Raw genomic sequence first — 26,604 nt, 5'->3', positions numbered from 1 at the left:
ATTAAGCATGTGCTTCAATTCTTTTTTGAGCTTGGGTTTAAGAATAGAAACAAACATTGGTTGATGCCAGTGGCAAATAATGAGAGTGCACTTTACCATGGTATGCCACATTAGCCCATCAATGCCAAAATACCTGGAGTGGTTCTTAGTTCCACTGAGCTAGTTTACTCCCCAGACATTGGGGAAAGGTGCTGCAGTAGGGAAGGTGACAGAAAAAGTAAAGCTTGACTGAAATCTAACTTGAAAAAAAATCTACAAAGCAACAATGGCATTTTCCATGGCCACAGGACAGGAAACTATGGGTTATCGTCCTCGCTTCACAAGTGTCTCAAATCACTCCCCATCAACACACGTGTTCCCTGTGCTAAATAAAGTGAAGCCAGTGGCTAAAATCAAATACTTAACGGCCATACTTCTGTCAAAACACACACGACAGTTGCTTGCTGCAGTTTGGTGGTGGGAATGCAGGGAGGTGCTGGCAAGCTGTGTGTGCCCCGCCGGAGCGGGCAGGCTCTGCGCTTGGCTGGCCAGCCGTCATCCATCCCACTAGCAGGATCTGCTTTGCTCTAGGCTCCCGCCAGGCACTGACGTTAACCTGTGGGGACTGGGGCTGAGGTTGGTGCCTGCAGAGCCTTGGACTGGCTGAGCTATACCTGCTTTAAACCACGACTAGTACCAGGGAAAAAACAACTCAAATCAGTTGATGAAGAAAGTCTCTCCCAGAGGTCAATTCAAACCATGAGCAAGCTGAACCGCCTGCTGCCTCTTTGTTGACTACACAGACAGCATAAGATGATCCGAAATCCCTGGTTAGAGACTTTAACCTCATGTGGGAGGGCTCCCCTCTTTGCGAGGAAGACAAATGGGACTCGATGTCTCCTGAAGATACTCCCTCCTCTATTCCTTTTCTCCTGGAACTGCTGAATAGCAAACTCGGGCCATTTAGTGTGCTGCAGATGCTTCAAAAGAAACAGTTTCCATCTCTACACACTGTGTTTTAACATCAAGGAAGAGTACAGCAGTGTTAAGATGCTCCTGGGTATGTTCCTCCTCTGTGGAGTACCAAGAAGTGAAAATGACTCAATTGTGGAAACTGAGAGGAAACATCGACCATTCCTGAAGGTGACTGAAATTCTGCTGGAAAACTTCATGTACAGCTACAGTGCTCACTAACTCAACTGTTAAGGGTTATATTGTTCTCAAAGTCTGTAAGCTTCTTATTAGAAATTAAAATGTGTTAAGAGCCAGAAAAGCACCTTTCTCAGTACCTGGAATGTTGCAGGACTTATTCTGTCTTTAGACATGCTCCAGAACCTGCTCTGCAGTCAGGGGAAGCTTGTGACATGCAGATCCCTGTTACTCTGCTTTAAGGGCAGATGAGTGCTTTCTAAACTCCAGTCTGGTTGATGAAACCCAAGTTGTCGCCCCTTTGCCCTTTGCATTACTGAGCATGCCACTTATGAAGGCTCGTTAATAAGAAAGTATCTGACAGAGCGGCTGCTGCTGTGGCCACAGTTAGGTCTAGCTTAATTTTCCATAGTCACAATGGCTGCATACCTCTAACTTCTACCTAAAAGTTCTGGTCAGAGAAAGACGCATAGTACAAAATTACATGGGGACAGATAGCACCAGATGAAGTGGCAGGAGTTTTCATATGCAGTTCACTAATGACTGAAGAACCTTAGATTGGAGAAGAGTTTAATAAGGGTGTCCCATCCCTTCTCTGCCCAGCTGTGAACCAGGCACAGCTGTGCTGCTGAACTAGCAGAGTTATGGGACGGAGATTCTGCTCTGCTCTCTCTCAATGCAAGAACAATATCCCAATGACTTTCACGAAAGCTTAAGGAGGACGAGTTCATCAAGCTGCACTTCTCTTCCCCATTAAGCAAAACAAGCTTGAGTGCTGGATACAGCTTCTTAGAATTAAAGATCTTGAAAAGTAGTTATACATCAGCCATTAATTTATGTACAAACATCCCCGAAAACAGTACCAAAGAATTTGAGGAGGAACAGGAAGAAAAAAAAACTCAGGAAGAGATCCCATGTCACATATAAGGAGTGGCAGTGAGTGGCAGGGATTTGGGAGACTAGTGTACCTTCTCAATGAACCAATTTCCTCATATTTAGGACAAAGCATCAGCCAGCAAATGAACAGAACAATTAAACCAGTGACAGTTTTACAGCCAATTACCAGTTAGAATGAGTAAAAGCCTTCAGTACAGGTAAAACTAAAAATAATAGAAAAAAAAAAATCTAATTCCATGCATACACAGTTAAATGGCTTGACATGCTTATAGTCTCATCAAGCTTGGTGTTGGTTTAGTAGCCAGCAACCTCTCCAGTTGGTAAAGGTCCATGCTTTATCGGTATGCTGCAGTATTAGACAGCAGTGAGTGTGAAATCAGACAGTAACTGCTGTTGGCCTACATCAGGGTATATTCATACCTTAAGAACAAAGAATGAACATTACAGCCTGGGAAGAAAACAAAGTCACTGGGCATCAGTCCTTTGTCTAGCCTTGGTCCTTCCAGACAGAAATACAGCAACCTATAGGAGGATTCCCTGCTGTACCCAGGGTTAGGGTTGGTTTGCTTTTGTTTGTCTTTAAACCAACATGACACAGTGCTACAACAGAATTGAAAACGTTCAGCCCCCATGTAAGCTTATGCCACAGATACTGTCCATTTCAACCAGACATCTCCCCAGGACTGCAGTGATCCTGCTTACGAGCTACAGCAGATGGATGTGATCATCGTTGGGTGCAGCCTTCATTAGGAAATGAAGGGCAATCCGATCGTGCTCAATGGAGCAAAAATTCCCTGGAAAAAAGACCTTCTTCCCCCCTCCCTCCACTCTTCTGCTCCTCAATGTGGTGTGGTTTCTCAACTTCAGACTCACAACCTGGAGGGGTTTTCTCCAATTCTGAGGTGAGGAGTGCTCTATGAGACAGGATCACTGTAATAAGAGGAATTAGGTACTCCCAATACAAATAGGTATTTCTGCAATAAAAGGACATTGAGACAGTGCTCCAAACAATGCAAGGAACAGAAGATACACCATGCTTTGAGGATAGACAGAACACTGAAAAGGCTTTTTCTCCCAGAGAGGTACATGCTGACAAAACAGTGCATACAATGAAACAAAAAAATGTTTCTCTTTAAACGGTATTAAACAAATGACAAAAATGAGAATGAAGTCCCCAGCATTTTCGATTTTCAAAAATTAATTTTGACTATTGAGATTCATTTAAAAAAATCTATGCATGTGCACACACAGAAATCAGGAAAGGGCTGGATAAGTGAAACACTGCCAAGCTTACGAACTTTTGTTAGTGGGTCCAGGTGAGTTTTTTAGCAGAAAAGGGGAAAAATAAGGATTCAGCTAATCAAAGATTTTTAAGTACCTCATGAAAAAGGAACAGACATGAGCTCTATCATTCACTGAACTCGACAGAGATCTACCTCTGATCTTGCTATAAACCATCAAAGACAAAAACCTGTTTTCTTCTCAAAACAGGATTTGCAGCATTTTGAAGAAAGCATCTAATCTAATTTTAACAAGCTTGGAAGCTCTTGAATCAGAAAGCATTCATTTGCCTTCAACCTTCCATGTTCAGTCGGTGACAGCTGTATCATTACTGGCTTTTGAGTTAATTTTTATCAGTAAGAACTGTGGATTTTTATGGTTCTCAGGGGCCAAAACTTTACCCAAAAAATCATCAATAAAAAATACAGTTTAAAACTCTAGTCATTCTAGAGCAAACTAAGTATTTACCATCATGACATGCAAATTTATGATCCTAAGGCCCTTTACTGTAGTAACACCACCAGTATTTACACTCATACTTGTGAAAAATGTGCCTGTGAGTATGCAGCTCAGCCAGGCACACAGGCTTTCCAGGTCTCATAACATTTCAAAGAAAGTGCTCACTGCTTTTAATAACAAACAACATAAGACAAGCTTATTCTACACAATCCTTATAGACCACAGAATTAGAACAGAAGACAAAATACTCTAAAGAACTGCTACATGTCACCCAAACTAGGTTTTTTTATTCATATGATGCCTTTGATTTTTAAGTAGAAGTTCTGTATTTTAAAATATCAATGGCACCACGCAACCTAACTGTAGGGAGGAACACAGAAGATGCCTTAGTTCATGATCCACATGCTTCACAAGAATTATTTCCTTTATAAATAAGTAAATAAGACATGTGCCCTTGCCTAGGCATATTTCATAAACTATAGAAATTACTGGAATAGAAGAGGAAAGATTTTGTTAATTTTAATTTCCTAGGATTTCAAATTCCTTCCTTTCTAGAACCTGGCAGCATGGGCAAAAGTTTTTCCTAACGTAGCTTGACTGAAACCAGTCTGCTCCTACCCACATCTGAGAAAAGTTACACATCTGTCTAATCTTTGGGACCTCCTGATGTTAACACTGTGCATTAGCCACTTACAATCAGAAACCCCCAAACCATCATCATCAAGTAGGAGACACCAACAAACAGCTGGGCTTCTGACAAAAGGATTGTTCTCCTACCACCTGTGTCTGAAAGCAGTTAACGAAAGAAAAATGTATACAGTAAAAATTGTTCCAGAAGATTCAATTTCCCTTATATATTTAGGGTCTCTCTTACTTGGTATGGAGGAGAGGATTGATCCCCTAAAGGAAAAGGAAAGAGATGTGCTAAAATGTACAGAAGCTGCCTTAAGAAACTACAACGTTCTGAGAGGGAAGCACTATTGGAAGACTAAAAGGGACTTTGGCTTCCTTCACTTTATACATGCCTGAACAGAGAACCTCTTTCCTTCACACTCACTACTCTTTCCAGCCGGTAACAACCATGCTGCTGAGCGAGGTGGATCTCCAGTGGTCCACTTCCACGTGCACAAAGGTCAGTGACACCCAACTCCTTCACACATGTACAGAAGTCAGGAAAAAAATGGATTGTTAATTTCTTTTTCATCACTAAAAATTAAATTGCAGCAATTAAAATTTCATTCTAAAGTCACCTCTGACAGCAGTCTAATGCCTCATTATAACAAGTGACACTAGTTAAACAGACATGGTATTTGACAGAATTTATAGGTCAGGCATCTTTTCTTCTGTTGAAGAACTGTTCCAGAAATAGCCACAATTCATGCTAACTGCATATAAATCGTACTGATGAGATCTGAATCAGTGGCTTTCAATAGTCAAAATCAGGTCTGCTTCATCAGTTCAACTGATCAACACAGTTCTTGCTCTCCAAGTACCCTAAGAAACTGCTGGGGCTTTAAACTCTCAGGAAAAGAGTGGAAAGCACGCTATGCCAAAGGAAACTGTAAATAAATAAGGCTAGACATTTTTAGTGTTCTTAAGATATTTCCTATTCTTGTCTTTTCCTTTGCCATCCTAACTCTGGGAACGCTCCCCCCCCTCCCTGGCCAAAAAAACTCCTATTGATTATGGAGACTCTGCATGTGCGTGCCTTTATCATGGGACAGAAGAAGACAGAATTTAAAACACCTCTGCTTCTTAGTGAAGAAAAGGAGGAGTTATAAACAGGTTTTAGATCTGTCTAACCCATTTCCCATTTGACTTTATCTGGTCACCACCAAGTAATTGCATGTACAGATAGAGAGGTCAGACAGGAACTTCTGGCATGAATGTTACTGCTTCAGAACGAATACAGCTGCTTCAACTAATAAAAGCTGCTCCACCAACAACTGTGCAAACAGAAACCAGCCCTACAAATAATCAGGGGGGAAAATACAGGTCCTGAAGCAGTCTGGTCTAGTAATACTAGACCCATTTAATGAACTAATTCACAAAACATTGTTTTTTCACCCTTTTGCTGGGTTCTAATTATTACATTCAGCATTGCTAATGCTGCTCTGTCAAGAAAATTCCGTCTAATTTTGCATGCCCTTTTATCTTGAAGCAAACTGGTAAATTGATCTAATTTTTTCAAATTATTAACATGCAACTTTCATTATGCTCATCTGTTTACTTTATAACTGATCTCCATATATCTCACATAATGTACATGCAAATACAGCAAACCTAAAAATGTCCAGTTACATGTTGACATTTTTCATCTCAGAAATTTCTCTTCCAGTTTTCCTTTGATATAATTTGTATTTAGCATGCACTACAAAGGTTAATGGGATGGTACCTGTTAGGCAGGCATATGAGCTATGGGTGAATTCAGACAATGGCAGCACTAAGCACAAATCATCTTCAGAGAACAACCCCCGCCGTCATGCACAACAATATGCTTGCTAGGGGATACGGACTTCAACCGAAAACAGTGCAGTCTAGGCCATTCAGATCTTAATTACTGAAAACTCCATACCTGCAATATCCTACGTAGGTCCTGGCTTCTACATCAACTTGCCACTATCCATGTTTCCTTCATCTAGCCAAATTTATTCTCAAATTTTATATCCCAGGTAACTGAGGAAAACTAGATTCTAGGAAAGGCTAATATGAAAAGAACCTCCAGGAGAAGACCCCAAAAGGACAGCAAGTTTGACCTGCTGCTGAGCTGGAGAAAACTTAAAATTGTCTGACATGACTTTTCTACTGTCATTGTAGCAGATGACTGCACGTGGTCAAGTACTTGGAATTTCAAAAAAGCATCAGAGTGCCTTTTATCCTTAGACTAACTATATCTGCACATTATTTCAGGACAAACCCCTAAACTGCTTTTGCAACAAGCCTCCATATTCATCCAACTACGTGGACAGAGTTGGCTCGGCACAGCGGTAAGCTGTCTGGACAGCCCAACAAGAGGCTTCCTCCACATCCTCTGGAAAGACAGGAGATGGGTGGCTCAGAACTATTCATTTGGAGTATATGTAGCTGCTCGAGCTTGCTGGGATTCGTCTCCCTCATTTGTAGCAACTGCCTAAGGATATCTGGGCACTTGACAAGCATGGGATCTAAAATTTAAGTACTGAGAATAAAAAACTAAGAATGGTGAACCAAAAGTACCATCATCCATGCTCCAAAATCTACTGGAATTGGGGGGAGAATCAAATCTTTTACTTAGTCTGTAACTACCTCTTTTAGACTTGAGACACAGGTATGCTTAGACCACTGCTGTTGACCAGTCTATGCAGATTGATCAATGCTTGCAACAACTAACTTGAGTTGGCAGGCTCTTCTTCCCATGTGTGCTTTGTGAACCAGAACAGGAATTCTCCCTTCTCATCTCATTCACCATCTTGCCCCAAAGGTTTCTGTTCTTTCCCACAAGGTCTTTCTGTATTTGTCTCACAGAAACAAACCCCCAGATGAATTCTAAAGGACCTGTTCCTATGTGAAAACGTCAATTTAAAACCACTCTCACTTACCATTCTTGGCAAGCACTCAGATATGAACCACATGTCTGGTGGAGGAATTTGGCCCACAGACTGTTTTCAATTAAATGCTTGTCTACTGATATTAAATAGAACTTCAGTGGCATAAGAATGCTTCAAAAATGATTCATCCTAAATGAAATTATTTCCTATGTAATTTAAAAACTTTATTTCTTCAAACCGGAAGAATTCCACATGCGTTAAAATGACAATCACTTAAACATTTAAAGTTGAAAAAATGCCAGATGACAGAAAATAGTTGGAGAAAAATCCTCATATTTCATTTTTGAGGATAATATTCAAAAGGGAAAAGAAAAGCTGTTGAGATACATTATTAACAACTAGGCTAACTCTAGCTACCAGCAGGTCAGTTCTTATAAAATTATAAATCCATTATCTTTGTAGGCATATGGGAAAAGAAATCAGACCTGAAAACAGTATCTGAAAGGATACAAAACAGTAAACACCACTTATAATTTTTTTTTTTATATTCACTTAAATCCAAACAATATGAAATCTATTCACTTTTTTTTTAAGTAGCAGAAACAGCCTCAAATCCTTTTGCTGAAAATCCATTACTTGAACTCTAATTTTACTGGCTAACAAAGCAATTAATTCATCTGTACAGACTGATATTACTTTACCGTATAATATAACTACTGATACTTTTGCTGCACAGGCAGCAAAAAAAAAAAATCAAAAGGACACTACTCATGCACCCACTCCCCATGCTCACTCTATCTGCTAATGCAGGCTTCAACTACTTGTATTTAATCTTAAATACTGAGAAGTTCAAGGCAATTATTTTACAGCTATTCTAAATCCAAAACTACAAACCACCTTCTTTTAGAATAATATACAAGCAAGCTTCTCCCTAATTATCAATCTTGTTGTTTCTAGATTCATGCTTTAAACTACAGGAACAAACAAGAGCTTTCCCTGTCACTAAACTATCACTGTCTAAAAAGATGCTTTAAATCATTCCTGTTCAAAAATGAGGTATCTAACCTTTAAGAAAACAAATACACTAAAGGAGATGAGTGGGTTAAAACTTATATTTACACAAAGATAGATTTTACAGCAAAAAAATAAAGTATATCACAAGACATGCCTAACTACTGTAGGTATATTTTTAAATATCCTTCACTCAGATTAAACTCTGTTAAAGTGTGCATAGACCAAGGCATTAGAAAAATTAAAAAGACTTCTATTATTTTTGTAAAAACAATCTTGAAAATTTTATATCATCTAGATTTACAAAGTCCTGTAACTTGTTCATCAGTATTCATGTGGGTGGATTCATCATTGCTGCATACATGTACTGCATGATGCAGATCACTGCAGGTGACCTGCAGTTCAGTCAGTGCAGCAGTTCATCACCTAGAATTCATCAATTAAAATTCTCAGATTTATTTCCCTTCCCCCACAAGAAAAATATATAAAAGTTAAAATTAAGGCCAGTGTTAAAGAGCACATCTTGTTTCCCAGCTCTAATAACTGCAGGACACTTTCCATGTAGGAGACTTTTCATGTGGATTTTCTTAAGTAACTCAGATAAAATAGAATCAGATTTTTTTAGGATACAGCCTTAATTCTCAATACTTTTAGCCTGTGAAAAGGAATTTTACAAAGAATTAATGTCTCTGTCCTTCTGCACATGTGCCAAAATCTCACTACTCTATGTACAGTATAGAAGACAATCAGCCTGGACCACAGTTAGTCCCATCATTCCCTGTGTCAGGGGATGAAAAATTCATGAGGTGGCACTATTAAAAAAATAGCCTACGACAGACTAATTGGATCCTGTACAGATAAAGATTTTTCATGATCAAAGCAAAAAATAAAATTAAACAGCCACCATCTCCAAACCGCTCACCAAAAATCACCCACAACAGAACTCTGATGTCTCCATAATGATTCCACTGAAAGAATAAGGTGAAAAAAAATCTCTTGCAATTAATCTTTATACCACACTGATAAAGGATAGAAAAGATTGCCTTGCAAGTAATGCTCATACCACTCTTCATTAAAGCTGTTTCAATCTAAGGTTTTTTTTTTTTTTCACTTGAATGATATATTTCTTCTGGTTCTCCTTCTCACCCAAGGAAGAGTTTGGGGTTTCAAAATCTCCATCACCAAACCAGCCTGTTGAACCCACTGAAGAAAAAGCCAATACTGTAATTGTTCCTGTATATAAATGCCTAATTTGTATGCTCAGTTCATCAGTTAAGATTATAAAATGCGTTATGAAGATGAGTAGACCAAACACACTCTTGCTATGAAAAGATTTTCCAGCATATTTCAAGAAGTCTTGGTCTTGAATATCAAGCTGCCTGCATTTGGCTGTAAGTTTGATTTTTTTCCCCTAAATCTGTTGAGGCACTCGTAAATTGCTCTCCTTATATGGGAGAGAGAAAAAAAATTGTAATAGACATACAAAAGAGCACAATGTACCTACTTAATTTCATTTTTGTTTGTTTTGTCAAAATAACTAGTCAAGTGTCAAAGAAGCTACAATATATACCTAAAATATGACTTCATACAAAGAATAGGTGAGTGTATAAAGTCTTACAAAGGTACCTAAATCAGTAATAATTTTCCTCTCCTCTTGCCTTTTAGAGGAGATGCATTACTGTTAAGCTTCACTGAGATTTATCCTTACTACTATATTTCTAGCATCCCTTCCCTCTGGCTGGCAAGTACAATGGTAACATTTGAAGTAGCCCATGTGCTGAAATTATTACCAGCCACTCTTCATGAGCCCCAGAAGATGCAACCACTCTAATGAGTAATCTCAATGTCCACTGGTCTCATACGTCCCAGTCCCTAGCAGCTGAAGACCTGTACACCATCTTCATCACTGAGGCCAACAGACACATCCTCCCCTATCTCCTCATCAAGCTGAAGGCTTCCAAAGGAGTACTTATTTCTAGGCATGGGAGAAGAACTCAGCACAATGGGATTTCCAAACACCAGGGGGTGAGTGAAGGGGTTCATGATTTCTGAGTCGGAGTCGCTGGATTCTGTCCCACTGCTGGTGGAGCCCTCCATCATCTGGACTGCAGCCATGTGACCCGTCACACCACTGGCACGCAGCGACTGTATGACTGGGCTCTGCTTTGACTGTGCCCCAGCTGGCATACCGTTGGCCATCATTTTGCCTTCTGGAGAAGACCTCTTAGCCACCCCACCCCCTTTACAATATCTCTCTGATCTATACTCCTGCCCAGGGGGTGAGGATATCTGGCTTAGGATAAATGGGTCTGTCACTGATTTATTGCAGAGATTTTGGATTTTCTGCGCACGAGGCCGTTGAGAGCCTGGAGAGTACCTGCAATACCCATGACAGCTATTGGCATGGCTACCCTCCTCTCCTGCCCTCACCCTGCAGTTGTGCCCATTTTCTGAGACATAACCCTGAGAGCCAGTTCTACTCAGGCTCATGTCAGGGCTTGACCCTTTGCTACTGGGAGGCAATGGAGTGGCCAGCGGACTACGGCTCCCTGACCCTCTAAACATTTCATCAACCAGTGAGCTGTGCCTTGGCATCCTGGGGCTCCCCCCAGTGTAGAATGACAGATTAGCTGGGTTATCATCAAGGTACTCTTCAGAGAGATACTGGGAAGACTTTATAGAGGCTGAGGAATCCCTATATCTAGTTCTATTGCGATTTTCATCTCTGTAGTGAATACAGGCACCACTGGTCAAATCACCCTCATAATTGTCATTTGTTTGGGAATATGACCGGGTTATTTGTCCTCTGAGGAGATCATACTCGCTATCTACATCACTGCAGTCAATGAAAGGAATGGAGGTGCTGCTGCCATGAGCAGCCCTGGAAGCTGGACCTGTGCTTGGTTGCTGTGATTGAGGTCTGTTCTGCTGCATCCTGTCCTTAGCAGCCTCCTCTTCGTCCTCCACTGCTGACACCACTGCTCCATCCACCTTTCTGCCTTCCTTTGGGCTCTTCTTCAAGGAAGGGCTCTTGTGCTGTCCGGTGTCTTCTGTTGAAGCTTTCAATTCCTTTCCTTGCCGGCAGCTCTGCACTGCTGCAGCATCATTGTTGTCTCCACAGGCAAAGCTAGAGCTCTGGAAAGATAAAAGAGGGAAGGCAAAGGGGAGAGAAAGGGGGAAGGAGGGGTAGGAGGGGAGGGGTTTGGGAGGGAAGGGAGCCAGAGGGAGAAGGCTACGTGTAATTACGCACCAGAATTTTGCACTGCATCTGCAGCAACATAAGTCAGTGGATAGACCATGGCACCTGGGGGTCAATTACTGGCAACGTCCTAAGTCTGTACCAGCTACTGGAGAGACACCTTTGCGTGTGTGTGTGCGTGTGTGTGTGTGTCTGCAGAGCTGAGTACCAGCAATTGGAGTGGGGCTGTGAGGCCGGGGGCTTGTATATTCAGGTACCAGCCACTGGGAGATGTGGGGATGCAGGGGTCCGCTACTGGGTGGACTGAGTGTATAATACAAGTTGCAGGAGGGAACAATTATGTATATATGTATATGTATTTTCCACTAATGAACTATCATGCTGATCAGTCCAAGAGTGGAGCAGGGTGAGGCCACTGGCACTGCTTATGCTTGTGGCAGTGCTGCTGTGTTTACCTGTGTGGCTGTCTGGATGTATATGTGTATATATATCGTATATATACATTTTTGCAGGTGCCTATAGTGAATACATGCTCAGCATTACTACTAGATAGACCTGGGAACATGCAGCTCCTGCAACCTTGCCAATATTGGGCTACTGGATTTGCAAACTCCTAAGGCGTAACAGCTATTAACATAACACAAATACATTAGGTATCTACCAGAGAGAATGCTTTAAAAGTCCAGAGCTGTCATTTTTCTGAGGAAATAATTCTTCTCATCCCTGGTTAATACAACAGAACACCTTGTCATGGGCAACACCAAGACTCCTCAGTGAAAGAAGAGAATTGAACTTTTCTCAGATGCAGTAATCAGCTACAGCCAAGGACCCCAGCAGTAACACTGGGGACTGTAATTTTTCAGATGGTCATTAGTACAGCTCAGACAAGCTCACTATTTATATATGTCTGGTTTTCTGGAAGCAATGCTGTTCCGCAGTGGAAATGAATCTGTTCCACTTGCAGAACCTAAAACTTATGACACCCAGGGCTCCTCAGCTCCCAGTTAAATGGAAAGCGAGCAGAAAACTATGCTACTAGAGTTTCAAAACAGCAATTAATGCAGGGTAATCTAACAATAAATGTTTAAAAGGCATGATCCAGGGTTTCAGCAACATCACTGACTTGTTTTGGCACCTCTGTATGCTGTTCTGAAGGCTGTGCAGTCAGACTCCTGATGGAATGAATCTTGCTGTGTTTCCTGGAGATAAAAGCAAAATCACAGTAAAAAGCCTTTTCAGTCTTTTCTACAAATAGGAATCAAGAGACATGCTTCCTTTTAAACGAAATCTTTGAATAGCAGCTTTCATAAAAGTTTGCTCCAAAACAGATTAACATTCCTCCTTTCTGTAAAATTTAAATGCGCTGTGTTGCAAACATACCATTGTGAAAAAATTGAGAGGCACTGAAGGAAAAATGGTCTATCACCAGAACACGAATGATAAGCAATGAACTGTGGTCACGGTCTTTGTGGCATTTTGGCCATTACTTTCAGCTCACCATGAGCAAGATGAGTTCAGATAGAACTGGCTCTAGCAAATTGGAAGCTTTCCTTGGAGACCTCTCCCTTGAGGTTGGCTATACTTATTCCTGGTACTTCCAGTTTTATTTGGAAGTGAATATGTCTGTTCACATACATTAACCACATCCCACCAAAGAGGGTGCAAAGCAATATGAGAGGAAGTTACCTGTGATGGTAGGGCACTCATTGCTGAAAAACAGATTGAAGACTATTGATTTTAAGCAAACTATAGGTTATGCCAACTTCTGCCAAAACATTCAGGTCCAAGGGGATATTACACAACTTATAAACTGAGAAACCAGCAAAGAAGGAATTTTTTTCTTGGACTGGTGCCAAGATCTTAGAATATAACTAACTGGAAATCATGACTTTGATTAAAACATATTGGGATAGTTAATTTATTTCCTCTCACCTCTCAAACTGCACTTTTTTGTGCCCTCCTTCTTTAACATAGTCAAGAACTTGCTTCTGAGTCCGACCACTGGAAGAAAACCACAGTTAAAATATTTAATACCATATATTGCCCAGTCATCACAAACATGTATGTGGCCTGTATATGAAACCACAGCAACCAGAAAAGTTTTTGTCACTATTAGCAGAAACTTGCATAAGATCATAAGGAAGGGGACCTGGTCAGATACATACAGATTTTTATCATTTTGCATGTTACTTGCCTCTTTTTTTTACTACAGAGCTACTTTTTGATGCCATTTCAGAACCGCTTAAATTTGGTTGTGTAGCCTTTACAGGGTACTAAATTACTGAGAAGTCACCATAACAGAAAGTGATGAAGAGGTTAAGTTTTCCTCTCATGAACAAAGAATATTCTTGAATCCTTCTGAGTCAAATACCAGCCTTACCTGGTAGCAGTAAACCCTGGAACCAAGATGAAAACTGCTGAAATGTGTCTCATAACTCAGTTGCTACCATTAAACACACCAATTAAGCATTTATACATTTTCTGCAGAGATTTAGGCTGGAAATCCCTTTCTCCTCTTCTGCTACAGACTGTGAAAAAGTAGTGAGAAAGCACAGCACTTCCTACCGTGCAGTTATAAACTCCAAAGGGAACTGAGAGCAGTAAAGGAAACCCACACCTCAAGAATACTTAACAGAGAACTAAATCCTTCCCATTCATTAGAGGCTTTCAACTAACTGAATTACCACAAGGCCTGGAAAAAGTTACTGAATGTATGTAGCACAGATCACAGTGAGTGGAGGATATAGCCAAAACCTACTCTTCAAACCTGGAGGTAAGTTGAATGCACCTACTGTCTTCTATTTACTCAGGCAGAAACTTAACAAGTTATAGCTTGTTTACACTAACATAGATCCATCTTAATTAATATACTTTGCAGCCAGGAAACAAAGTGGGACAAGAGTTAGAATGGCCATATATCCTATGTTTTGTGCAAGGCAACTAGAGTATATAGTTTTTACTCAGCAAATAGGGTTTCTGGCTGTTCTGCTTATATCAGCTTCGCAAACAAAATAAACCATATGAATAAAAGGATTTCCCCCTCCGCATACACAGTACAATATCTACAAGAAGCCTTCTGTCAGTGTAATAAAAAAAAAAAACAATAACCCAACTATTAAAAACTTTTCTGCAGCTCTAACAATATTGCAGTGAGACTTGGTCTTGGCATAGGTGGTGATCTCACATAAATCCTTTGCAAACATAAAGGTCTCAGCATAAAGACAAGCCATTGCTTTTAACTGCATAGAGATGAGTTTACCACAGGGACATGTAAGGCAAATACAGATCTCTACTTTGATACATAGGAAACATCCTTTCCTAGAAGCAGAGGATCCAAAGAGTGCCAAAAAGTTGCTAGCTAGTGTTGCTTAGGTCACAGGTGAATTTTCTTATGTAAAATCAGATGGAACCTATATACTTTATATCTTACTTCCAGAAAGTACTTTGCAACAGCTGCTACAAAGTTAATGCAGGCTTTTCCCTACGGTGTTCTTTGCACTGTTCTGGCTGAGAAGATGCAATGGAAAACACAAAGGAGAAAACTACAGTGTAAAAAAGGGGAGCTGAAAATAATAAGTTTAATCCTAGATCATTATGAATGTGATTTTGAAATTGGGGAGGCAACAAAGGTGGAAAGAAGAATACAGGTCTTACCTGAACCTAAATGATGAACCTCGAGAAAAAAGAACGGGTTTAGGCTTTGGTTTAGGTTCCTCAAAAAGCCTGAAAAAGGCATGATGCTCCACACAGATCTTCCAGAAAGACTTGCAAAAATCTCGACTGGCCATAAGGAATTCCAGAGTGTCCTGGAATGAACTCTGAAAATTGAGATAGCATTTGCAATGTAAGCAAGCAAGCAACATATATTACAGAGATGCATCGACAAAGCAGGCACTATGCTACCAAAAAAAAAGTGCTTTTTCCTAACTCACTGGCTTTCAGGCTTAACAGGCCCTATCCTTCCCACTTTGAGACATCACTGAGCTGCCTGGCAATATCAGAGCTATTGCTCAAACTTTCTTTCATTGACAAATATGACATAAAAAAAGCAGTGGTCTTAATGTTAATGAGAAGAGGTGGTTTACATATAACTTAAGAATTGATGATATAGTACCAGAGTTGAATCCAGAAGACAACTCTGTGGCATTTAGTTACATTTCTTTTGCTAGGACTGCTCACCTGGGATGCCAGGTTGATGCGTGCAGTACCAAGAGTGAACATAAGCAATTAATTAATTAAAAACCTCATAATCTTCTTAAAAATACGTGTTTGATCTGTGAATAGAAATTTACCTAATAACCTTTCGTCAACTTTATCAATTCATGACAAGGACTTACATTCACATCAGGCCGTAGTTTGATAAGAAAACGTTTCCTCTTGAAGCTCAGCTTTCGAACCTTAGCCCAGTTGAAGGCATTGATCTTGGTGTGACCCTACAGAGAAAAAAGCCAGCAGAGTTTAAGTGTTCTAGACCCAAATGGGTAAATCTAAACCACTAAAGCAAGCTTGTCATAAATTAATCATCTAGTCATTTCACTCGAAATTATGGTATTCCTTACCGTGCATCCTCTGATAATGCAAACCACAAGCACCTGGTGCTGTGACTGAAGGCAGGTACTTATGGTTAAACTCTTGCATATTTCTAGAACTGGGTACATTGAGTTGATGTGAAAGTATCCAACCCCGTAACACTGCACAAAACAGGGTGGCCCCGCTTTTCCCTAGACGATATTATCTATGCAGACTCAGGTTTTCAGTGGACTAATACACCTTCAAGAGGTGCCACCTCCTCTTTTCACCAGCTACAGAGAATGCAGGGAATCCAGACACGTAACATGTCACCTCACTTTCATGGCGTACATTTATTCCTCTTCGCCTGTCTACAGGGCAAAATAAACACCCCTTTAAATATTACTTAACCAGGGGAAAAAAACAGCAACTTGAAGTTTTGTATTGAAAGTACAAAATACCAGGAATATTTTGACTTTTCATAGGGAGCAACAGAAGTAAAGGGAACGTAAATAAATTACTTGTCTCCGAAGAGTCACAGAATGCTTTTTCCAAAAAAAGGCAACCAAAACCCAGAAGCAAACAGCAAGCCTGAGAGAAATTATCATCAAATTACTACAATTCCCAGCCACTGCATCATTAGCCCCTACACCCTGGAAATCTCATTCTTAATCTATGTTAGAAGGTATTGGAGGTATTATTTTAAAATATTCATTACAGCAGTTTGTTCAGTAAAGACATCAGTACCAACATGTCTACAGCACAGCACAGAAGTTTCAGACAGCTACTACAGGATTGCTAAATGTAGAAACCCATCCTGATTCGGGCGCCGTCACCAGACGGATGTAGGAGTAATGACAGTGTGATGATCTCTGTTAAGTCAACCTGCTGTCTAAGAATCACATAATTAATCTCCCTTAGAATATTCAGCAGCACTGACACCGATTTCTAAATAAATGGCAGGCCTTAAAATAAGTCTGTCTGACTACTGCTTATGCCATTTGTGAGTGAATCTTTATTTTCCTTGAGGTCATTCTAATGTGGTCTTAATATTTCAATTTCTATCAGTAATATCCAAAGTAAAAACATGAATTCAAGGCTTTTGCCCTATGAAGTACTTGAAGGAAGCTCCAAGCCTACTGCCAGATGCCAATTGCTGGGCAGACTCAGCAGGTCAGAGTCTGGCTTCCTCTTCAGCATTCAGTCTTGGAGCTTGATCCAGCAAAATTTCCAAGCTTTTCTGAAAGTTCAGAAAAACCCTGTTTTGAAAGTCCCAAACACATTAGGATGGGAAGAGATGACTGAGTTTTACAGCTTTATAAATCAGGCCTTGGGCCTTCAACCAGAAGCTACATCTTTATGGAGGGATCCCAGCTGTCTGAGGGGACTCAGTGAGGTCCATGCTCTTTTGTGTGGACACATGCTTTCAGCTGTAAAGAAGTCTTAATTTATGAAGCTTTGCAATTCTTTAATTCAGCTGATGAAAATACTGTCTGGGAGCAGGGGAAGGGCCTGAACATACAATTGTTTGAGCTACATGCATTTCTAAGATCCTGTTGTTCTCACTCTTCAACCTGTGCTTCAGTTTTGGGGTTTTACTAGCAACCCATTTAGTTATCAGGGGCTTTTTAACTTTTTTTTTTTTTTTTTTTTTTTAAATTTAGATCTCAGAGCATTTGGGTCAGACATATTTCTGGGTTTGTTTGTTGCTGTTGTTCTTTATAAAAGGACTCAATGCACTTTATAAGGTTGGAAACACTAATATTTTAACTACGGTCAAACAGTTAAAATGAATAGTCTTTTCTGATAATTGTAAAACCAAACATTTTAAACGACAGTTTATTTACTGTTTTTAACACAGAGTGAGGTAAGTAGCATTTTAGATGCTAGTAGACATAAGTTCACCTGAAGTGAAAGCAGTCTACACCAGCTGAATCCCTGTACCTTCACAACTGTAAAAGACCAACTTGTTATTTAGCTAAGGGAAACTGCAGAACATGAATTTGGTAAATTTACTAATGATGCTTCATGAACATTTTCTAGGCTGACTAGGGTAAGAGGGGAGAGGAAAGAAATCTAAGGAAAATACTTTGGACCTTTTAGGGAAAGAAGTAAGATTCACGGATTTAGCAAAGGTAGAATGGCCAACGCTCGCTAAGAAAATTCTAAAAACTGACAAAGTAGTGCTATGGAGAGCTTACATTCACTACCTACATCCTTCTCCATGCACTCCAGCTGTCTGTTGTTTTATTTGTCTCCGCTTCACACCCATTTAGTGTGCACCACACTTGCAAGACCTACCTGCTCCTCTATGTAGGAGGTGTCAGCATGACCAACTAACAAATTGTGAGCTGTGGATCAGTTTGCATCTTGAACAGCACATTGTGGCTACAGATGGAGTTCTACTCTGTGCATGTAAATAAGGTAAGAGTCCCTGGCACTGAAGGACCTAATGCAGCTAATAAAAGGTCTAAGGTAATTGTTAGAAAAAATTTGGAAGTTTCTGAATTTTCAAACCAAATTCTTTTAGACATGACTGATGTCCTGAATTCTTATCACTGTAAGAAATCTCTCTGCTTTATAAAGTACAAAGTCATGTCCTGAGCAGCTCTAACCTGAAACACCAGAATGCCTGTGTTGGCAACAGCCAGGTTGATTTTTGTCCCTTCCCTGTCCTTGGCTGGATGCAAGCGTATTCCATACATCTCCAGCCGACGGGCAATCTCCAGAAGTTGGAAGTCAGACTCTGCTGGTGTCTGTCCCCTTAAGAAAGAAAACAGAGAAGACACACAAATTCTTCATACTTTTTAATAGAGATCAACAGGTCCTCCAGAGAAACAAAGAGACATTTCATTAGGGACTGAAACCTGTCAGAAATATAATAGCTGTAGGGATTTTCTATGTCCTTAGATTTATATCAGCTAGAACAACAACTTGATCTTCGTCTAAACCAAAACCAAAGAATCTACACATTTTACAGTCTATTAGAAATTTTGATTGCTCCAATTCTGAGACATCTGATACAGCTAGATTTTCAACCATTAACTTTAACAGAATTCACTACCTCACTTTGTATTTTCCATTGGAAAAATATGGTGTATTGCTAAAAAAAAAAAATATATATATACATAGAAGCGTGTAAGGATGTTGTTTTAAAAGTGAATGCAGTACCAAAATGAAGTAAAACAGATGACATGGAAACCTTATTATAAATGTTGGGAACCCATAAGCACTAAATTAATCCTGATGATATTACACAAAAGTTTTGATTATTACTATTGCTATGGAACTCCTTACACTACTCGTATCTAATTCAATGTAGCTCAAAATGAAACTGTTCAAGATTTGAAGTGCCCTCAACAGCAAAAATACCTTTCTATGCCTTATTTGTAATTCTTTTAGCCATCTTCTTACTACTAGACTTGTCTCCAGACCTTAGTATACCAATTTGCATCATCATCTTGAATCCTATTCCCCCAAATCCCTAAGCCTGCAAGCACTTTGTGCTTGTCCTAAAACTATCATTAAACCCCTTCTTCACCCGTCTCTAAATACAGAATGGAAGGGTGAAAAGGCAACATTCAATGTCCTTGAAATCAAAAAGACTGCTGTCAGAAGTGCCTGACTAATCACTCATCATTTGCAATCATACCTGCATGCACAAAATCAGCAGTGAAGCATTTTGTATGAAATAGACTGTAAAATAATGGTATGCTTGAATGAATATCAAAATCAATTGCTCTTTAAACATCTTGTAATGGTGATGGGAGAAAAGCAGGAGTAACCTTCAGGTAATTCATAGACTTGAACGTTTTTTGAGAAGTAACCTTTTAAAAACTCAGAGGTCCAAATCTCTCATGTACTTATAATCTAGCCTATATTTACACGAATTCTTTATTTAAAGGAAAAGAAGGCAAAGAACAAGAAGAAAAAGTCTTACATGTGGCTACGGTGAAATTCCATGATTTTGTCTTCTAGTGCTTCTTGCTGAGGTATATACTTGTTCTTCGCTAAGTGTTCACGATCTATGGTTTCATCAAAGTCCCCAATCTCAGCTAGGGAGAATTTTAAGAAAAGTCTATTAAAACATTATATTAAATCTGAATTATTCTGGGCAATTCAAAAGGTGCAGACAGTTGGGAAGAGGGCAGAGAAGCAAACATAGTTTCTTGCAAGCTGTGTGATGATTTTACGATTCAGGTTCCAACTACGTTCTCTTCCACACATTTCTCCCTTCTCCTCTCTGTTAGTATCTGATAAGTGAGAAGAAGCCCAAGGATTCCCTCCACCTACCACAACCAAGTAAGTAGCTGTTGGATGTCAACTGAACAAACAGAGCCATCACAGTGCTGCCTCGACCTGTGTGCGGGATGAGGGCGGGGGTGACAGGGAGGATAGCACTAACTCAGCAGAACTCATCCATCTCCCTCACACGCATCATGGTGCTCATGTGTCTCTCTCTGGAGCAGCCAAGCACAAGCTCCCTCTCCAGGCCCACGCCCCATGCTGCAGTCCTTGGGGGAAAAATCTGAAACACGGTTTTTGTTTGCCTGTTTGAATGCAGGCATGTATTTTACCTCATGGGGTTATGAAACATTTGTCTCCCTCTAATTTTGCAGCAGTTTGAGACACATTCTGTCTCCCTCCCTCCTCTTCAAAGTCGCTCCCATCTGCTGCAGTTATTCAGTATTGTGTGTGCAACAGTATGTCACACCCACATTCCATTTTGCAGCCCATTCAGTGAGATTCCCTTTTTTTATTTCCTTTTTTTTTTTTTTTTTTTTTGGGGGGGGTGGTGGTGGTGGTGGGGTGTGGCACGTGTGGGCAGGCAATCTATGTGTGGGTGCCAGATTACTATCTTGTTGCCTGCTATTCTTGGAATGGCTCTTAAAATCTTGCTATTAGCTTAGCTTTTTCACTGAACAACATAGCAGCTTCTGCCTGCAAACCTGCTGGAATAATAGCAACATCGCTACAACAAAGGCCGCTACATTAATAACGTCAGTGAAATTAAAATGCAGCTTCCTCAAATTAAGTCCAGGTTGCAGTCAGACACGTTGTTGTGCAGCTGACCTAGGATATCACAGACCCAAGCTTAGATCCTTGCCTCATCCTCACCTCAGTTCCACCCACATAAATGAACCCTTAATCCAGTTCTGTCCAAAATGAGCTGGTTTAGGAAAAAGAAAGGTTTCAGATGGTGTTTAAAACACTGCAAGTGATTTCTGACAAAAGTTTGACTGGGATCAGAGGTACCTGCGAATGTGGAGGGGTAGCAAAAACCTTGTGTAGGCAGGGAAGATGAGGATGAAAGCACCTATGAATGACAGAGCAGTAACCCTTTAACCCAAGTTGCCTGCAGCCACACAATGACTTTCTATATTTTGGAGGTAAGAGATAGAAAAGAGTTGATAACTGAGACTGACTGATTTCCACCCCCTCCTTCATCCCATCTGCTCTGAATTATTCCTTGAGACAAGAGAAATACTACAGAATCTCTAAGAATTCTCCTTTCTAGAATGTCCCTTTTGTCCTCATCTCAGAAACGGCACCCTCACTCCAGTTTTACTTGCTCCAGCATCATAATCCTTCAGGGTCCATTTTTAACCCTAACTCACATGAAAGGCAAGTTTCTCTTCTTTAATGAAGCCATAAGCCCACTTAGGTTTGCAACACCTCAAATAACATGGGCCTCGATTCTTTGAAATGCAGCTCACACCCTGCACATCCTTGTACATGGATGGACTTAAGCCACCTTCTGCAGGGCCTTCTTCAGAGCCAAGAGTACAGAAGACTCTTATTTCACCTCTACATGATTTCTATAATGTTCTCTGCATTTGTCAACTGCAAATCCATTATCAAAATTGTCCTCCTGGCTTTCAAGTTACTTCTGAATTTGTTTTCTCTGACCTTGTACTCAACAGCTTTTATTTCTCTCCTTAGGCCCCCTTTTCCACCTTAAATGCCTTTCCAGTAGCACTCCCTCTAGAGTAAGAGCTGTATTTTGAATATTGTTAGCCTCAGATATAACTCTTCTTTAAAATCTTCTCATGTGTTTTAGTCAAAGATTGATTTCCACTAACACTTCCTTTTATCTTGCAAGTGCATTACACCATGCTTTATTCTGTCTGCATTAGCAATTCTGATACGTCAAATGCTTTGTATTTCAGCTCTTTTCCTTTAATCAGTCCATTTTCTTACTTCACACACTCATTTTACTGCATCATTTGCAGTATTGAAGTCTCCTCTCATTTCTAACGCTTTCTACAATACCTTAGAAAGGTGTATTTGAAATAGAAAGTTTCAAATATAAATTTAATTCTGTAATATACATGTTAATTTAATAGAAACCTATTTGCTGTCATATGATTTCATAGAAATAAGTCTATAACACTGACATAAGCTCGTATACATAACACAAGGGCCTCCTGGAATCAGATATCTCTCATGGAAACCACTCATAGGCACAGCATCGATAAGACATACAATACCTAACCTCCTGCATTCTCCATCTTCCCACTTTGATAGCTGTCTAGTTTTATTTTTGCTGCAGACAAGTGTGTAATATTTTTTTTGCTACTGAATAATAAACTAGAGAGAAAATAAATACAAAAGACAGCCATGTGGGTAACATGCAGCTATGGACTCTTGCCAGAGAAATTTTCACAGAAAAAAGTTCATGAGACACAAGAAGTATAAATAACTGACATAGTCACAAACTTCTATCAGAGGTTTCTAACAAACACAGTTACAGAAAGAAGGAAGAAGGGAAAAATCATAAACAGCAAAAAAAAATGTCCAGCTTGCAATCAGGAGATGGCGAGGGGAAGCAGCACTGCAGGTGCACTACGAGGCACAGCATCCCTCTGTCTAAAACTGCAGTTCAGATTCTGTGAATACTGTCTCACTTCCGCACGATGAATCTCTCACCTCTCCCCTGACATGATGAAAAAAACGCCATTTTTCAGTACAGAAGTATCTCACCTTACTCTCCCCATAGGGAGAGTAATACCTGATTCCTAAATTCCCAGTTCAGAATCACTCTGCACCTCAAGCTCACAAATGAAGGGGACAAAGAACTAGAAAGATTTCAAATGCATCATAATCATTTCCAGCAACTGAGGAAAATTATTTAATCCAACAGTTTAGTGCATCTCAGCAGCAAAGGAGGAATGGTGGTGACCGGCCATTTTTGCACACTTTGAAATTAATACTTCCTGCCAGCCTGCATAGGTGTGTCAGGGGAAATGGCCAGGTGTTTAACAGAGGAATTTTGAAAAAACAACTGTATTAAATTTGAGTTTGACTGTGGGGAGAAGGAAAAGCAACAGCTTGTAAAGGTGAAAGGACATCCTGTATTTTATCCTCATATGCTGTTGCTTTAGGAAAACAAGCTAGCAGTTGCACTCTGACCAGTTCAGACACCAGAGCTGTAGATGGTTCAGTGAAGAACTTAACTGAGTAAGCAATAAGAGATGAGTAAAACACAAAATAGAATTTAAGTAGAAATCATATGGAAAATAATGCATATACTGTATAAGAGCTCAAGAGAGAATGTTCATGAAGCAATACCTCAAATGAAGAGTGACACATGCATTAGGGTGTCCTCTCCCCAACATCTTTCTTTTGTGCACAGACATCTATCTAGTAGGAAAAGTCACCCTCCTAGAATGCAGTGTAACAAATGATACTCAGTTTCCCCCAAACAATCAAAACTATTTTTCCTGAGAAGTTAGAACAAGCTCAACTGAAGAAAGAACTATAGTTGGTGTGCTGGACGTTGTAACAGGAAGAAATGAAATGACACAAAAAAACTCTCTAGCCAGGGATTTTTTTTTTTTTTTGTAAAAATATTGTTTTAAAATGGTATGAGGAATAGAATCTCACAGAGGTTGTTGTACAGCTTCTTATTGCTATTGTCACCCTGGACAATGATGACCATGGCAAATAGAAAACAACGCAATACCTGCCTTTCCAACAGCAAGTGATGAGAAACTGCCCTAACACTCAGACTATGACAAAGGATCATGAGATTTTTCTATTCATCACTAAAGAGCTTCTGAATGTTGTTGTTGACTGCAATTTCCATACCACAGCATTTCAGTGGAAATATGCAATACTGAGCTGTATGATGATTCAAAACAATGGTCAATTCTGACCATTATATATGCTACTAAGTGGTTTTTCCTAATGTTATTCTCCAGATGAGTATCCATAAAGTCTTGAAATGGAAAGCGTACGCTACCTTTCAAGTCATCTGGAAGCTAAAAGAAGCTTTGATGTGAAAGCAAAGTTAATGTATGATTCTACTGCACAGTCTTACTGTGCATATTTTACAATTAAGAAAAAAAAAAAAAAAAAAGGCTCAAAATCTGTTGCTTTTTTCTTCCCTATCAGTTCCCACTTAGGACTGTGATTTAGTTTGTCATTCTAACCATGTTTATTTACTACATTCTCTAGACAGCACACAGAACTCCAGGATTTTGAATGCTCTGCTGACATGATACAAAGTATAATAAAACAGGAATTCTGAAGGTTTCAACCTATTTGCCATGGCCTGCAAAGTTTGCTTTTTAAATGATCCTAGGCAGACTATCAAATGCAGTGCTTTAAAAATGCAAACCCAGTGTCCAGGAGCTTTTATTTTTTTGAAAGAGTAAATTATCTGTATTTGAATGCCATTATACAGAAATACAATAAATTGTCTGTATGGCTTAAACTTGTCCCTATGGCAGCTACTAACAGGTAACCCAGCAAAGCATGTCCAAACAATCAACCTGTTTATCCTCCTGGAAAGAAGAAAAAAAGAACTTACACTGTACTATGTGTGAGATTAAGAGGGCAGTGCTGGTATCATTACACGTTAGCCTTCCCTGTGCCAGGTCCTGCTTCACTTGCAATGCAAATAGGTACCTGCAAAACAAAAGTGAACAAAGACTTACACAAAGCATGAGGGAAAGAGGGGAAAGTATTTCAGCGCGAACTCTGGTTTTGACTACACGTTCCTTTCACTTTTTGGAATCTACAGAAGTGATCTGAATTTCCTGTTTAGAGGCTAAAACATAACAGATACTGTATTACAGTCATTAGTCTTACATGGTAGCTGCTTTGCAGAACCAAGATATCTCTCTTTTTCTTTCTCCTTCCCTCCCCTGGAACCAGAGCAATTAGATATGACAGTGGAAGCAAATGTGACAGCTATCAAGTGCTCAGCAACTGCACAGCAAGCAGCACTAGATAATGGAGCTGCTTGTAACTATGAAGAAATGCCTGATAAACCAGTGATTTAGTTATCAGTTAATTCTTGTAGAATACAAGGAGAACTCTAAACTTCCACCTTGGCACTTGCCTGGAAACGAGGGGCAAGATCTTGATCAAACAACTCTAGATAGCTCTGGTACTTCTGTGGCCCCATTACCTGCACCACCTATACACCAGCCATTTTTAACATTGCCACCAAACCACACCAGCTGTGTAGGGCAAGTCTACATAGTCAGTTTAAGTGCAGAGACAACACAGGTACGTGACATTATTTCAGCATTAAAATTTCTTCTAGCTTCAACAGGAATTGAAATTGCTTAGTTCCACTCAGCATCAAATTTTTCCCTATAAAAACAAATGAGCTAGCAGTGGGAATTTCTCCTATAGTTGGTATGAAACTTGCACTGGTTAGACATCTTAAAAAGCCTTCCAAAGACTGCAGCTCCTCTGAAGAACTCATACTATAGGATCTCAATAGTTTCTAATAAGACTAGATTTTATTAGGTCCAGTGAAAATCTCTAATTTTAGAAGTGAGTTTCTGAATGAGATGTAGGTAAATTAAATGAAAAGGGCAAGCTGATTTGAGGAGTATGGAAACATGCACAGTACATGAAATAATATCACATATCTAAATAATGTCCTTTTCAAACCTGCAGACATCCGCCTACCCATATGAAATTCATCCTACTAGAAGAATATAGCACAAAACCGTTGTATTCTCTGCTTCTTCCAAGTGATGAAGCTGTTCCCAGTGGATATGCTTTCACATCTTACACACTGCTGTGTACATATATTCAAGTTCCGTAGCATACACATTTAAAATCTAATCAAAAAAGTCATTAGGATTCAGTGACATGTCTCCAGGTGCAGAAAGAGAACACCAAAAATCAATTTACAGTTCACATACTAAGCAACTGATATGCAGAATATCTATTTGGAAACGGAAATACTTCATTAGTAACATCACGTTTAGCGTTTTCATTCATCCCTTTATCGTTTTTACTCAATCTTTCAAGCAAATATTCCTTCCTCCTACCCCACTTTTCTACTTTTCTCTGTCCAGGCTAGCAAGAGGTATCAATAATTTAGTTTTTTTCCATTCCATTGATCTATCACCAAAATAAAACAAGACAGAGATAAACACAGAACTTCACAAAAATGGACTTGTTCTTTGTAAAGCAGGCCATAAGAACACAACAGCTCTTTGTAATAGAGCTTCATCTTGTAAGAAGGCTGAAAATAAAAACTAATACTGAAAAAACTGAATCAGAATGGAAAATATAATTAAAAAATAATATTGTAGATCTGAAAGAGTTGAAAAGTTGCAGTGA

At 39.7% G+C, this 26,604-nt stretch overlaps 1 protein-coding gene across 4 annotated transcripts in view; it reads right to left on the bottom strand.

The window, feature by feature from the left end:
- The window catches only part of FARP1 (FERM, ARH/RhoGEF and pleckstrin domain protein 1), a 216,426-nt gene that overhangs the window by 34,842 nt on the left and 154,980 nt on the right, over nucleotides 1-26,604 (bottom strand). For 3 of the 4 annotated variants that reach the window (XM_032997135.2, XM_032997138.2, XM_032997136.2), the window contains exons 6-13: nucleotides 24,827-24,924; nucleotides 19,952-20,066; nucleotides 18,627-18,774; nucleotides 15,840-15,935; nucleotides 15,157-15,320; nucleotides 13,435-13,503; nucleotides 12,626-12,701; nucleotides 11,198-11,438 (exon numbers count right to left, since the gene is read on the bottom strand). In XM_032997135.2, the coding sequence (XP_032853026.1) occupies nucleotides 11,198-11,438; nucleotides 12,626-12,701; nucleotides 13,435-13,503; nucleotides 15,157-15,320; nucleotides 15,840-15,935; nucleotides 18,627-18,774; nucleotides 19,952-20,066; nucleotides 24,827-24,924 (1,007 nt within the window). The remainder of the gene's footprint in view (nucleotides 1-11,197; nucleotides 11,439-12,625; nucleotides 12,702-13,434; nucleotides 13,504-15,156; nucleotides 15,321-15,839; nucleotides 15,936-18,626; nucleotides 18,775-19,951; nucleotides 20,067-24,826; nucleotides 24,925-26,604) is intronic. The other variant, XM_032997137.2, reaches the window with a different exon arrangement.

The sequence above is a fragment of the Tyto alba genome, unplaced genomic scaffold (genome assembly GCF_018691265.1).
Source record: "Tyto alba isolate M040663 unplaced genomic scaffold, T.alba_DEE_v4.0 Super-Scaffold_45, whole genome shotgun sequence".
Lineage (NCBI taxonomy): Eukaryota > Metazoa > Chordata > Aves > Strigiformes > Tytonidae > Tyto > Tyto alba.
The sequence above is the reverse complement of the archived record's forward strand: the minus strand, read 5'-3'. Positions and strand labels throughout refer to the sequence as shown.